This window comes from Pristiophorus japonicus, chromosome 18, assembly GCF_044704955.1.
Source record: "Pristiophorus japonicus isolate sPriJap1 chromosome 18, sPriJap1.hap1, whole genome shotgun sequence".
NCBI lineage: Eukaryota > Metazoa > Chordata > Chondrichthyes > Pristiophoridae > Pristiophorus > Pristiophorus japonicus.
In genome coordinates this window covers 105,853,158-105,868,989 of record NC_091994.1, presented here as the reverse complement: position 1 = coordinate 105,868,989, position 15,832 = coordinate 105,853,158, and the positions used below count along the sequence as shown (strand labels likewise).

Sequence of the window (15,832 nt, the reverse complement as noted above, 5' to 3'; positions counted from 1 at the left end):
CTCTAATTCTGCCCTCTTGAGCTTCCCTGATTATAATCGCTCAACCATTGGTGGCCGTGCCCCAATCTCTGGAACCCCTGCCTAATCTTTCCGCCTCTCTGCCTCTCTTTCCTCCTTCAAGACGCTCCTTAAAACCTACCTCTTTGACCAAGCCTGCCCTAATTTCTGCTTATGTGGCTCGGTGTCAAAACTTTTGTCTCATAATACTCCTGTGAAGCGTCTTGGGACGTTTCACTGCTTTAAAGGCGCTATATCAATAGGAGTTGTTGTTGTTGTTAAGGGGCATATTAGACTGGTTTGTTATGTGACTCAACTCATTGCTAATTGTTAGCAGAGCATTCAATCAGTTACACATTAACATGAAGTTTATGCTATCTATAGAATATGACAGATATCAAAGACTGACAAATAAGGTTGCAGCCGATTGGTTATCCATGTTGTATGTTATCTCAACTATTGTTTATTTGCTTCATTGTGTCACTTGCACCATTCCATGAAAAAATAATTCCATCCTATCTATCCATTATTTTCTATAAGAGCTGAGTCTCTTATTTTTGACATTGTTTATATATTTTAGCTACTTTTTGTTGGTGACCCCTCTCTGTCAAGATGCCACAATTGCTCTCGGAGTCCCTGCATTGAGATTGGGCAATCTCCTCCTGCTGACTGCCATGGCAGACACGCACCCACATGCACGGGTGCCTACTCATAAGAACATAAGAACATAAGAATTAGGAACAGGAGTAGGCATCTAGCCCCTCGAGCCTGCTCCACCATTCAACAAGATCATGGCTGATCTGGCCGTGGACTCAGCTCCACTTACCCGCCCACTCCCCATAACTCTTAATTCCCTTATTGGTTAAAAATCTATCTATCTGTGATTTGAATACATTCAATGAGCTAGCCTCAACTGCTTCCTTGGGCAGAGAATTCCACAGATTCACAACCCTTTGGGAGAAGAAATTCCTTCTCAACTCGGTTTTAAATTGGCTCCCCCGTATTTTGAGGCTGTGCCCCCCTAGTTCTAGTCTCCCCGACCAGTGGAAACAACCTCTCTGCCTCTATCTTGTCTATCCCTTTCATTATATTAAATGTTTCTATAAGATCACTCCTCATCCTTCTGAACTCCAACGAGTAAAGACCCAGTCTACTCAATCTATCATCATAAGGTAACCCCTTCATCTCCGGAATCAGCCTAGTGAATCGTCTCTGTACCCCCTCCAAAGCCAGTTATCCTTCCTTAAGTAAGGCGACCAAAACTGCACGCAGTACTCCAGGTGCGGCCTCACCAATACCCTATACAGTTGCAGAAGGACCTCCCTGCTTTTGTACTCCATCCCTCTCGCAATGAAGGCCAACATTCCATTCGCCTTCCTGATTACCTGCTGCACCTGCAAACTAACTTTTTGGGATTCATGCACAAGGACCCCCAGGTCCCTCTGCACCTCAGCATGTTGTAATTTCTCCCCATTCAAATAGTATTCCCTTTTTTTGTTTTTTTTCCCAAGGTGGATGACCTCACACTTTCCGACATTGTATTCCCTCGGCCAAACCTTAGCCCATTCGCTTAACCTATCTAAATCTCTTTGCAGCCTCTCTGTGTCCTCTACACAACCCGCTTTCCCACTAATCTTTGTGTCATCTGCACTCTGTCCCCTCTTCCAGGTCATCTATGAATATTGTAAACAGTTGTGGTCCCAGCACCGATCCCTGTGGCACACCACTAACCACCGATTTCCAACCCGAAAAGGACCCATTTATCCCGACTCTCTGCTTTCTGTTCGCCAGCCAATTCTCTATCCATGCTAATACATTTCCTCTGACTCCGCGTAGCTTTATCTTCTGCAGTAACCTTTTGTGTGGCACCTTATCGAATGCCTTTTGGAAATCTAAATACACCACATCCATCGGTACACCTCTATCCACCATGCTCGTTATGTCCTCAAAGAATTCCAGTAAATTACGGAATACACGTTGGGTTAGTCTTCACGATTCACCGCGCACCCACACAGACACCAGCGTGTATTGGAAATCTGGGCAATGTGCTCGATGCGCTCGATTCGAAGCTTGCATAATTTTCTGTCCATTATGTAGAGGAAATTGTACAAGTGGCAAATTGCACATGCCAGCCTCCGTACCAAAATTGGTGTCAGCCCTGGCTCAGTGGGCAGCACCCTCGCCTCTGAGTCAGAAGGTTGTGGGTTCAAGTCCCACTCCAGAGACTTGAGCGCACAAATCTAAGCTGACACTCCAGTGCAGTGCTGAGAGAGTGCTGCACTGTCGGAGGTGCTATCTTTTGGATGAGACGTTAAACCGAGGTCCTGTCTACTCTCAGGTGGATGTAAAAGATCCCATGGCAGTATTTAGAAGAAGAGCAGGGGAGTTACCCCAGTATCCGGGCCAATACTTATCCCTCAACCAACATCATCAAATAACAGATGATCTGGTCATTATTACATTGCTCTTTGAGGGAGCTTGCTGTGCGCAAATTGGCTGCCATATTTCCTACATTACAACAGTGACTACACTTCAAAAGTACTTCATTGGCTGTAAAGCACTTTGGGATGTCCAGTGGATGTGAAAGGTGCTATAGAAATGCAAGTCTTTCTTTCTATATATGGCCCCGTTACACAAAGCTCTGACCAGGAGACACTAACATAGTAACATTTACCGCACGAAGGATTTTGTTTCCTGAGGGGAGGATTTTGCCGCCTTACATGGGAGGTTTGGACTAGCAATCATTGTACTTGCGCCGTTGTTACTGAGGAGACACCGCTCATTATATCAAACCCAATAATTGTGCATCAGTTAATCGGCGTTTTATTTTACACAGCGCAACTCCCCGGGACAAATCACTACAAATGTGGACTTGAGGACTTTCATTCTGAACCAACCAATCCATGGAGGCGAAAGGAGTCGCATCAATTCGCTAGGCGGCATCATCTGGATAACGGAGGCTAAGTTACAGCACTTACCCTTTCAGGTATTGACCCGAATTAGCGAGAGCACCATCAAGGCAGAGTCGCCAAATCTGATTGGACATATTCCTGGAGGTTTTGTCACATGACCTCCAACCACCCTGCCCACTCAAAGAGGATAATCTTTAACTCCTGCAAACTTTAGGCCGGTTCTGGAGAATTGGCACTACCCAAAGTCTACAATAATGGATCCATCTTATTCTTGGTGTGGAGCAGAGTGGTGGGCCTGGCCTTGAAACTGTGACCAGGAACATTAGCTTTAATCAGCCTTTGTACTTTGGCACAGATTGACTGTTTATTCAATCTTTGTTAGCTCGAATGCCTTGAGAACCAAGTGCAAAGACAATCATTTATTGAACAGGAATTAAACCTTGCCAGAATACACCGCAATGAAGTTGTGCAAATACTAGACTTGCCTTTTCATATTGGCATGTTAACTTGGCTGAATATTATACAAACAATTTTATAATGATAGCATTTATAATAATGGATAAGAAATATAAGCTTTGCATACGGTTTTATCTGGTTATCTCCAACCCTACTACCCTCCAAAATCTCTGCGCTCCTCCAATTCTGGCCTCCTGTGCATCCTTGATTTCCATCGCTCCACCATTGGTGGCCGTACCTTCAGCCTCCTAGGCCTAATAGTCCGGAATTCCCACCCTAAAGCTCTCCACATCTCTACCTCTCTTCCCTGCATTTAGTCGTTCCTTAAAACCTATCTCTTGGACCAAGCTTCTGGTCGCCTGTCCTGATATCTCCTTATGTGGCTCGGTGTCAAATTTTGTTTGATTACGCTCCTGTGGAGCACCTTGAGACTTTTTTTTAAACTATGTTAAAGGTGCTATATAAATGTGCATTGTTGTTGTTTGTTGTTGGTTGGCATAAGGGTTAGCACAATGTCCCTGTACCTCTGAGATCTGGATTCGAAACCAGATACAGGCATGTGAGCTGATGGACTCTTCCTCCTAGTTGGCTGTTAATGCCTTATACATAAGAACATAAGAAATAGGAACAGGAGTAGGCCACATGGCCCCTCGAGCCTGCTCCGTCATTTAATAAGATCATGGCTGATCTGATCATGGACTCAGCTCCACTTCCCCGCCCGCTCCCCATAACTCCTTATCCCCTAATCGTTTAAGAAACTGTCTATTTCTGTCTTATATTTATTCAATGTCCCAGCTTCCACAGCTCTCTGAGGCAGCAAATTCCACAGATTTACAACCCTCTGAGAGAAGAAATTCCTTCTCATCTCTGTTTTAAATCTAAGATAGGCTTCAGCATCTTCAACCCAGTTCGGCCACAAGACAAAAGTGCCCAGTTGTTGACATCAATTGGCATTAAATTGCTAATATCACTCCAAAGGTTGCAGGATGAGTAGAGTTTGAAACTGGAAGCTGTCACTCTTGTGCAGTGGAGGGTCCTCTTCTGAACTTGGGGCAGTCTAGAGGAACCAGCATGTGTTATACCCGACCTAGGAGTGTTTGATGCAGACACTGGGTGCCTGAAGTACAAAAGTGTTCCATTTCTTTAATAAAAATGCTCTTATTTTTCAACAGGGGTTTTTGGCTAACAAAAATCTCAGATTTACAATTAACAATTGAGCTAGCATCAATTACCATTTGCGGAAGAGAGTTCCAAATTTCTACCGCCCTTTGTGTGTAGAAATGTTTCCTAATCTCACTCCTGAAAGGTCTGGCTCTAATTTTTAGACTATGCCCCCCTAGTCCTAGACTCCCCAACCAGCGGGAATAGTCTCTCTCTATCTGTTCCCCTTAATATCTTGAAAACTTCGATCAGTTCACCCCTTAACCGTCTAAATTCTAGGGAATCCAACCTTAGTTTGTATAATTGCTCCTCGTAACTTAACCCTTGAAGTCCAGGTATCAATGTAGTATAAATGAAAGGCGGGTAAAATTGAGTTGAGGAACAGTTCAGCCGTGACCTAATTGAATGGCGGAACAGGCTCGAGGGACTGAATGGTCTCCTCCTGTTTTTATGTTGCTAATTAAACTTTTTGTGTGCAACTTTCTCTTCAGGACCAACATGATCGTCTTTTGATTCTCTTCCCAACGACGCTTCTCATCCTGTCTGTAGAAGACCACGCCCTGCATTACAAGGTAAATGTTGCTCACAACAATTATCTCCTGAGTGGTTCTGTCGTGCCGACTGTGAAAGAGACTTTCTAATACTTTCTAAATATCTGCAACATGTACAGTTATATTTACTCAAAGTAGATGATTTGTAAGTCATCAAACTCTAGCTATTAAGAATGATTTGTTCTGTGCACGATCGCAGTACTTCAAAACTCTGGAACTCCTTACTTCCCTAAGTCTTCCCTTCCGCCTACAGCTTGAGGGCTTTTAAAATCCAATCTTGGTGTCAATTAATTACGGCTTTTTGACTTGCTCATAGGAACACAGGAACAGGAGGAGGTCATTTACATAAGAACATAAAAAATAGGAGCAGGAGGAGGCCATTCAGCCCCTCGAGCCTGTTCCACCATTCAATAAGATCATGGCTGATCTGTGACCTAACTCCATATACCCGCCTTTGCCCCATATCTCTTGATACTTTTGGTTCACAAAAATGTATCAATCTCAGATTTAAAATTAACAATTGATCTAGCATGAATTACCATTTGTGGAAGAGAGTTCCAAACTTCTACTGCCCTTTGTGTGTAGAAGTGTTTCCTAATTTCACTCCTGAAAGGTCTGGCTCTAATGTTTAGACTATGTCCCTAGTCCTAGACTCCCCAACCAGCGGGAATAGTTTCTCTCTATCTACCCTATCTGTTCCCCTTAATATCCTGAAAACTTTGATCAGATCACCCTTTAACCTTCTAAATTCTCGGGAATACAACCCCTGTTTGTGTAATCTCGCCTCGTAACTTAACCTTTGGTGTCCGGGTATCATTCTGGTAAACCCACGCTGCACTCCCTCCAAGGCCAATATATCCTCCCTCAGGTGTGGTGCCCAGAATTTTCTCCAGGTATGGTCGACATAAGAACATAAGAAATAGGTGCAGGAGTAGGCCATTTGACCCCTCGAGCCTGCTCCACCATTCAATAAGATCACGGCTGATCATCGACCTCAACTCTACTTTCTCACCTGATCGCCATATCCCTTGATTCCCTTAGACTCCAAATCGCTTAAATGTTCCACCTTTTCAGATCAAATCAGATTTAGTTTATGCCTGTTGAGAACATAAGAACCTAAGAACATAAGAAATAGGAGCAGGAGTAGGCCATTTGGTCCCTCGAGCCTGCTCCGCCATTTAATAAGATCCGATCTCAGCCTCAACACCACACTTCTGTCCATTCGCCAGAACCCTTGACTCCCTTACCGTTCAAAAATCTGTCTATCTCCGCCTTAAATATATTCAATGACCCAGCCTCCACAGCTTTCCGGTGTAAACTAGGGTTTTGTACAGTTGCAGCAAACTCCATCTTCTCTCTCACTCTCTTAACCTTGGTGATGTCCTGTACCTTGAACCTTGACCCTTCACCTAGGTATCTCTGAAATATATAATAAGGGATCACAGAATGAGTTATGTTGAAAGTACAATGGCGGATGTAGAGGTAAATTGTGTTATATAAATCTTTAAACTCACCAAATATGCTTTGAAGTGACTCTGAAGCATTGAGAGTACACAAGAGACCAGTTGCACTATATTTATAATGCTGATGCAAAATGCTGTACCACAACAGTGAACGTTATTTTGGGTGTCAGCTGTTGTTCATTAGTAGCACACTCAGCTCTGAGTCAGAAGATTGTGGGTTCAAATCCCACTCCAGAGACTTGAACAAATAATCTAGGCTGACATTCCCAGCGCAGTGCTGAGGGAGCGCCGCACTGTCGGAGGTACCATCTTTCGGATGAGCCGTTAAATCGAAGCCCCATCTGCTCTCTCAGGTGTATGTAAAAGATCCCATGGCACTGTTATAAAGAAAAGCAGGGAAGTTCTCCCCGTGCCCTGGGCCAATTTTTATCCTTTAACCAACATCACTAAAACACATTATCTGGTCATTATCACATTGCTGTTTGTGGGAGCTTGCTGTGTTTCCAACATTACAACAGTGACTACACTTCAAAGTACTTAATTGGCTGTAAAACACTTTGGGACATCCTGAGGTCATGAAAGGTGCTATATAAATGCAGTAGAGGGTCTTCTTCTGAAATTGGTGAACCCGCACGTGTTCATTCTTTCTTATCATAAGTAGATACCATGGTATTAGGGATCTACATGGAAGATCTTGTCACCATTAGCATTATCCTATTAGACCACATCAGAGCATAATCAACACTTAATGGTTGAAATCCATAGCTACACAATGAATCATAGAATCATAGAATCAAACAGTACAGAAGGCCATTCGGCCCATCGTGCCTGTGCCGGCTCTCTGAAAGAGCTCTCCAATTAGTCCCACTCCCCCTGCTCTTTCCCCATAGCCTTGAAAATGTTTCCTTTTTAAGTAGAGATCCAATTTCTTTTTGAAATGTTCTATTGAATCTGCTTCCTTCACTGCCCTTTCAGGCAATAGCGGGAAAAAATATATTTTTATGTGAGGCACTAGTCAAACATGCCCTTCGAGAGGTGGGGGGCTAATGTGAGCGACTGAAATTGGCATTATCTGATGCCAGGCCTAATTTTCGTTATTATTAACTTTAACTGAGAAAGCTTGGTGAACAGGAGAACACGAGGACTGGAAAGATTAGGAGACAAGATGAAGTAAATGTGGAAATAGCGATTAGACAATGCCAAGGTTAAAAATAACCTATGATTTGCAGATGACACAAAACTTGGAAGTATAGTGAACAGTGAGGAGAAGTGAGAGACATCAAGAGGACATAGCCAGGCTGGTGGAATGCACAGACACATGGTAGATGAAATTTAACGCAGAAAAGTGTGAAGTGATACATTTTGGAAGAAAGAATGAGGAGAGGAAATATAAACTAAAGGGTACAATCCTAAAGGGGGTGCATGAACAGGGAGACATAAGAACATAAGAAATAGAAGCAGGCGTATGCCATTTGGCCCCACGAGCCTGTTCCGCCATTTAATAAGATCATGGCTGGTCTGATCTTGGCCTCAGCTCCATTTCCCTGTCCGCTCCCCATAACCCTTTACTCCCTTATCGCTCAAAAATCTGTCTATCTCCGCTTTAAATATATTCAATGACCCAGCCTCCACAGTTCTTTGGGGCAGAGAATTTCACAGATTTACAACCCTCTGAGAGAAGAAATTTCTCCTCATCTCAGTTTTAAATGGGCGGCCCCTTATTCTGAGACTATGCCCCCTAGTTTTAGTTTCCCCTATGAATGGAAATATCCTCTCTGAATCCACCTTGTCGAGCCCCCTCATTACCTTACAAATTTCAATAAGATCACCTCTCATTCTTCTGAACTCCAATGAGTAGAGGCCCAACCTACTCAACCTATCTTCATAAGTCAACCCCCTCATCTCCGGAATCAACCTAGTGAACCTTCTCTGAACAGCCTCCAATGCAAGTATATCCCTCCTTGAATACGGAGACCAAAACTGCACGCAGTACTCCAGGTGTGGCCTCACCAATACCCTGTACAGTTGTAGCAGGACTTCTCCTGCTTTTATGCTCCATCTCCCCTGCAATAAAGGCCAACATTCCATTGGCCTTCCTGATTACTTGCTGTACCTGCATACTATATTTTTGTGTTTCATGCACAAGGACCCCCAGGTCCCTCTGTACTGCAGTACTTTGCATTTTTTCTCCATTTAAGTTATAATTTGATTTTCAATTATTTCTGCCAAAGACCTAGGGCTATATATGCACAAATCATTGAAGGTGGCAGGGCAGGTTGAGAAAACAGTGAAAAAAGTTTACGGGATCCTGGGCTTCATGAATAGAGGTATAAAGTACAAAAGCAAGGAGGTTACGATGAACCTTTATGAAACACTGGTTCAGCCCCAACTGGAGTATTGTGTCCCATTCTGGGCACCACACTTTAGGAAGGATGTGAAGGCCTTAGAGAGGGTGCAGAAAAGATTTACGGGAATGATTCCTGGGGTGAGGAACTTCAGTTCCGTGGATAGACTGGAGAACATAAGAACATAAGAAATAGGAGCAGGAGTAGGCCATTTGATCCCTCGAGCCTGCTCTGCCATTCAAGAAGCTGGGGTTGTTCTCCTTGGAGCAGAGAAGGTTGAGAGGAAATTTGATCGAGGTGTTCAAAATCATGAGGGGTCTGGACAGAGCTGATAGAGAGAAACTGTTGCCATTGGCGGAAGGGTCGAGAACCAGAGGGCACAGATTTAAGGTGATTGGCAGAAGAACCAAAGGCGACATGAGGAAAAACATTTTTACACAGCGAGTGGTTAGGATCTGGAATGCGCTGCCTGAAAGGGTGGTGGAGGCAGATTCAATCGTGGCTTTCAAAAGGGAATTGGATAAGTATCTGAAAGAAAAAATTTGCAGGGCTATGGGGAAAGGGCGGGGGAGTGGGACTAGCTGAAGTGCTCTTGCAGAGAGCCGGCACGGGCTCGACGGGCCGAATGGCCTCCTTCTGTGCTGTAACCGTTCTATGATTCTAAGTAATAAAAGACTGAGATGGGTAAGGAGTTCCACAGTTCGGAGAAAGGAATTACACGGGGAAAAAAATATATTTTTGTGTTGAAAATGACAACATCATAACATTGACAAAATACTGTGCTTAAAAATTCTGAACATCAAGGAATCTAAATGAAGACACACAGCACAGGCTGTTTAATTTATTTGTCCTTTTTTGTGCTGGCTTACAGGGTGAGCTTCCGCTTAACGCTATAACAATATCTGAACAGGAGGAATCTGACAGTGATTCAAGCACATTGCTGATAGAAGGTGAGTGCAGTGAAAATGCTCATCACAACAACAACTTATATTTATATAGCACCTTTAACGTAGTAAAAGATCCCAAGGCGCTTGACAGGAGTGTTATAAAACAAACTTTGATACTGAGCCACATACGGAGATGTTAGGGCAGGTGGTCACAGAGGTAGGCTTTAAGGAGCCTCTTGAAGGAGGAGAGAGAGGCGGAGAGGTTTAGGGAGGGTGTTCCAGAGCTTTAGGGCCTTGGCAGCTGAAGGCACGGCCACCGGTGGTGGAGCGAAGGAAAGCGGGGGTGCGCAAGAGGCCAGAATTGGAGGAGCGCAGAGATCTCGGAGGGTTGTAGGGCTGGAGGAGGCTACAGAGACAGGGCGGGGCGAGGCCACGGAGAGATTTGAAAATGAGGATGAGAATTCAGCACAAAGACGAATTGAAATTATCGGCTTGTCGATGATGTAAAAATCAGAGCATGTATTTTGCGCGGAGACAAGGGGTGGGAGTGTGAGGGGCATGTGGTGGAGGTGGAATGTCTGGGATTTGTAGGTGTGCGGGTGTTGAGATTTGTAAGAAGGGATGAGCGGGCCAAAGGATGTTGTGATAGAAGATTGTGAAGACGGTATCCGGGTGGATTTGCTAACCATGGTTTATACCACGCCCATATAATTTCCTAAAGGAAAGTGATGCATAAATATTCCCTGATTCCCATTGAACATGCCTCTTGAATCCTGATCCATTCCGTACGCTATTCAACCGTGGCAGGCTTCACAGCTCACATTCCTCGCCCATTCCCCTTCCATTGGTCCCCAGCAACAGAGGGCCAAGAGGTCCCATGGGATATTTGACAGTCCCACTCTACAATGTGCTAGCTGAACCCAGCAAACAGCTTGCAGCTCTGAAACACAGGCCCAGGTATTGAATGTTCTATATATTGCCACACGCTCACTCTTTCTAATGTGCCTTCATATTCCAGGTAAAATGATCAACCAAATCGTGGTGTCCTCTCAGAATAGCACAGCACACCAGAAGTTAATACATTACCTGAGTTCCGCAGGGGTCACAGTTCAAAAAGCTTCCACGATCAATGATTATAAACATTCTCCACGGTGCAGAGATCAGGTAGGTACAATTTACAATATAAAGACTGACTTGCATTTATATAGGACCTTTCATGATCAGCGGACGTGACAAAGTGATTTACAGCCAATGAAGAACCTTTTGGAGTGCAGTCACTGTTGTAATGTGGGAAACGCGGCAGCCAATTTGCGCACAGCAAGCTCCCACAAACAGCAATGCGATAATGACCAGATAATCTGTTTTAATAATGTTGATGGTGGGATAAATATTGGCTCAGGACACCAGTGATAACTCCCCTGCTCTTCTTTGAAAAGTGGCCATGGGATCATTTACGCCGCCTGAGAGGGCAGACGGGGCCTCGGTTTAACGTCTCATCCGAAAGACAGCACCTCTGACAGTGCAGCACTCCCTCAGCACTGCACTGGAGTGTCAGCCTAGATTTCTGTGCTCAAGTCTCTGGAGTGGGACTCAAACCCACAACCTTCTGACTCAGAGGCGAGAGTGCTGCCCACTGAGCCACGGCTGACACAATGTATACAGACCACACCCATACCCAACAGTGAGAAAGTCTGCAAAATATCAAGTGATTTATTAAAAAAAAAATAGGAACTTCCTTACATCTTTTGTGCACTTTTATATAATGTATATAAGTTATTTTATTTTCGCGTTTTCTGTCATTCTTGTAAATCACATTCTTACGTCAGAATGTATTAATTCTTTGCTTGTCAGTTTGCTGCATTGACATCACAGAACGTTGAGGCATTCGGATGAAATTCCTTTCTCCAGTATTTTAACAGAAGTGTTAAACCTCTCATGTATGCACATGCTGTTTGTAGCCACCAGATGGTGTCATTGCTGGAGGCCACTGAGCAGCATGCACACGGTGCTGCTCTGGTATAAAAGGCCAGCCATTTTGTGAGTCAGGCACTTTGGGCCCAAATAAAGCAGAAGCAAAGGTGTACCTTGCTTAGTTAAACAGTACTCAGTTTGTATACATAACAAAACCCCTTTGCAATAACTGGGTTAACTCTTCAGGTAATTAGCAGACAAACAAACTGCAGCACAGACACCATGGGTCGAATGGCCTCCTTCTGTGCCGTAAATGTCCTTGATTCTATGAAAAAGGAGGAAGAAGCGAAATGAAACGTATTATACGCTCCACTTAATTCAGAGTCATTTTATTCAATTTAGCACGGAGTTCCCACCTTGCATTGCGTGTTTCCATTTTTATCTAAGCACAGCACTGACTTTCAGTTATCAGGATCAGACTGTTTGTATTACGTGAGGTATTGTAGTCAATTACAGATGTGGTCCCAAAGGCAGGGTCTGACTGTACTTGTGTTTTGTAATCTGCCCCTAACCATTGGCAGATCTAGGTGCTTTTTTTTGTCTCTCGGTGACTAAAATATTCATTCATTTTAGTCAGCAGACAGGCGCGATCCTTCGCTCGAGTCACACCGGCGCGGCAACAGCCCAACGACGGTGTACGGAATATTCACCTTTCCCCAGAAACCGGTAGAAATGATTTCCGCATCGGAAAGCCTGCCTGCTCTGGTCACTGAGGATGTGGCAGGGCAGCTCGACTCTGCTGATTATGCCGAGCCTTACACACCGCCCCCATCGTGGTTCCCCGCACCCGCCATGCCCTTAAGACTTACCTCGGTAAGCGATGTTCTGTTCAATAAAATATTACGCGATTATTCTACAATTTTGCATAAGCGGCACCAGGGGGTTGAAATTCAGCTCATACCGCCGGCCGTTACCCCGCGCGGGAGGCGACTAATGGGCGGCAAAGGCTGACCTCCGACGGTAAGCGGCGTCCATGTCTGCGCCGAGATTCAGTTGGCTCTTTGGCAGAGGCGCCAAGAGCTAACGCTGCGCCGGCTATCGCCTCCCGCGTGGTGATGTCATCCAACGTGCAACGCTCCCCTGGTGCCTCTATCGCCACATTTACTTTGAACGTTGGCCTTCCCGGCAGGCGTTCCTACAGCCTGGATAGAGTGGTGAGTAAACAGCGGAACTCGGGCAGAATCGGCCAGAGAGCAAGATACGTTTTTCTTATCTTTTTTTAAAATTTCTTTGCTTTTTCATTGGTTGTAACGGTGGAGAAGTTTGTGTGTGGGTCGGAGAAGTTTGAGGTGTTTCTTTCTTTCTTCTCGTTTCCCAGCGAGCACGCGGGCAGCCTCCCGTGGGGAAATTCAGTCGGCCTCCTGCACTCCCGCCCGAGGCTGAATGTGCAACGCCACCTATTAGCGCTGCTCTCTCATCTTTGGCCGTAAAAAGCTGAATTTTGCAGCTGGAGTCTGCACCTAAAAGCTGGTGGTAAAATCAGCACTCGGGGCAGTGACACCCAATTTCGATCCTGTGATGGATTTACAGCCATGCTCTGTACCATGTAATTACATGTAATAGCCAACAGATGGGGAAAGCCCGGGAGGCACACATTACTGCACCTCGTGCTGTCTCCCTATATAAAGGAGGCTCCCCCTGCAGTGCTCACCTTTGGAGTTTACATTAAACCTAAAGATCACAGGGTGATTAGCTCCAACATGGGCCACGTATGATTTATTATAGTGATAAGCATACGTATCAGACCCCTAGGTTTGTTAAGAAATTAAAGTAAGACTTGCAGTTACATGGCATTTTATCACCTTCCTCAGAAACATACTAAAATGCTTTGCATATAATGAACAACTTGGAAGTTTACTGACTGTTATTATGTAGGGAAACATGGCAGCCAACTTGTACGTGGCGAGATCCACGAGCAGTCGTGAAATCAGTGGTCAGTTCATCTCTTTTGATCATGTTGGCTGAGGGAGGAATATTGTCCAAGATACTGGGAGAATTCCTTGTGCTTCTTCAAACAGTGTCAAGGGATGTTTATTGTCTACCTGAACCACAGATACAAACAAACCTGGCCTTGGCTAAACATCTCACCCAAGGGATGGCATCGCCAGCAAAGTGGATATTATTAAATGCTTCTTGATGTAAAAAGTGATAAATGCTTGTAATAATAATGCCAACCAGGGTAGTAGAGATAAGGACATTAGAAAAGCTCAAAGTGCAATTGGACACTAGACTACAAGAGTTCTGGTACTGTCGATATGAGCTTGACCTCTTGGTCAAATGGCCTTCTCTGACCCTTGACCTGTCATGTTTCCAATTGCATGCGTGCTATCAGCTGAAGTCCTCTAATCTAAAAGAACCTGTCATACGGTAAAGTTCAATATATATATAGTGTGAAGATTCCACTGTACGCAGTACCCCTGCATTGAGTTTGCTTAATAATCAGTGGTGTTCACTGCCCTAAAAGAGGATGTAATGTCAAGCATGATGTGGTATACTGTTAGATGTTAAAATGTCTGTTATATTAATGATCTGTATTAATTTTAGTCTGCATACAAGCACAATTCTTCGCCTTTGCTGGTGCGTGGAGGCAGTTTGAGATTAGAGGGGCGTAAAGCACTTGCCTTGTCCCAGCCTCCAGCCTTGTCCAACACCGCTTCAGAAAACTTGCTTTCTGTGGAAAATTGCTTGTACCCTGGCTATGCGCTACCCTTTGCAGCTTTGAAAACGCAGCCAGCGCCTCACGGGGCCACGTTCTCGCAGAAAGATGTAAGTACGGGTCTAATTTTTACATTAAAATGTTTCATTGATGGAATACATAGAATTACATCGAGTCTACAGCACAGAAACAGGCCATTCGGCCCAACTGGTCCCTGCCAGCGTTTATGCTCCACTCGAGCCTCCTCCTTCAGCTGCCTTGTGGCTATCTGGAACTCCCTCCTTCAGCATCTCGTTGCCACCTCCTCCCTGCCTTTCAAAACCTTGAGGCACTTCTCTTTGCCTGAGCTTTCCCGCCGTTCTGATTCTTTTAGCCACTGCAATGTATGCACCCGTGAGTATGCTCACAGGTTTGTAGAGCTGTTGAGAAGGGGCTGCTCCTCAAATTCTGGCTGCATTTCAGTCCCACGCTCCTGATCTTTGGGCACCCTGTGCGGAGGGGAGCGGGCAGGTTGGAAGGCCTCCTCGTAGGACTGCTCCTGGGCATGGCCAAGGGGGCCATCAGCTGGAACAGGCAACGGACAGTCGAGGGGGTTGTTCAGCCTGACTGCCTGCCTCTCTTCCGCGGTTACATCTGAGCCAGGGTGTCCCTGGAGATGAAGCACGCAGTGTCCACCGGTACGCTCGCGGCCTTCCGTGAGAGGTGGGCGCCGGAGGGACTGGAGTGCATCATCATCCCCCGGCAACCAAATTTTAATTTGAACCACATGTCTAAAGTTTAATTTGTTTAAGTTTGTCGGTTTTAGTGCCCCCCCACCTTTTTAGCGAGGGGGCACTTGTATAATTTGTGTTTTTGGTGTCCTCAAAAACCCTCACCCCCAAAAAAAAAAACAAGGGGGCACTTGATTGAAAGTTTTTAGAGTGTGACCCACCCCTTTAACCAGGGGGCACTTGATTATTGTTTGCAACAAAATAGTTGTAGAGCTGTTGAGTTGTGAATGGCTTAGCCAGTCACGTGATGTTCACAAGACTCAATAAAACCCCAGCCAGTTGGGTTCGGGGGATCCACGATGAGGCAGGTGGTTGTGAGTCTCGTGGATGAACCGGTAATGTGCAGTGTGATTGTTAAACCTTTGTTAATAAACCAACTAGTCCTTAATAGCAATGTGTTGCTATGAAATCTTAAGCAAAGAACCCATGAAGCAAATACATTACAGCCATCACTCCAGCACACTGTGGTTCGCTATGAGACTTCTCTTTATACATAATCAGCGCGTTAGAAATTAATGTTATTTGTGTTCTGAACGGCAACTGGTAAATTAACTAAATTATTATGATTTTTCCAGACCTCCCACCATAAAGACCTACAGACAGAATGCAGTCCGTACCAATCTGAGACAATGCAATTGGATGTGATACATCTGGGTTGTGGGG

The 15,832-nt window shown here is 44.9% G+C and overlaps 1 protein-coding gene across 1 annotated transcript in view; it reads left to right on the top strand.

Moving 5' to 3' along the window:
• plekhn1 (pleckstrin homology domain containing, family N member 1) overlaps positions 1-15,832 on the top strand; it is a 55,742-nt gene that overhangs the window by 20,302 nt on the left and 19,608 nt on the right. The window contains exons 7-11 of the mRNA XM_070861032.1: positions 2,834-2,983; positions 5,018-5,098; positions 9,757-9,835; positions 10,791-10,940; positions 12,321-12,556. Coding sequence (XP_070717133.1) covers positions 2,834-2,983; positions 5,018-5,098; positions 9,757-9,835; positions 10,791-10,940; positions 12,321-12,556 — 696 coding nt within the window. The remainder of the gene's footprint in view (positions 1-2,833; positions 2,984-5,017; positions 5,099-9,756; positions 9,836-10,790; positions 10,941-12,320; positions 12,557-15,832) is intronic.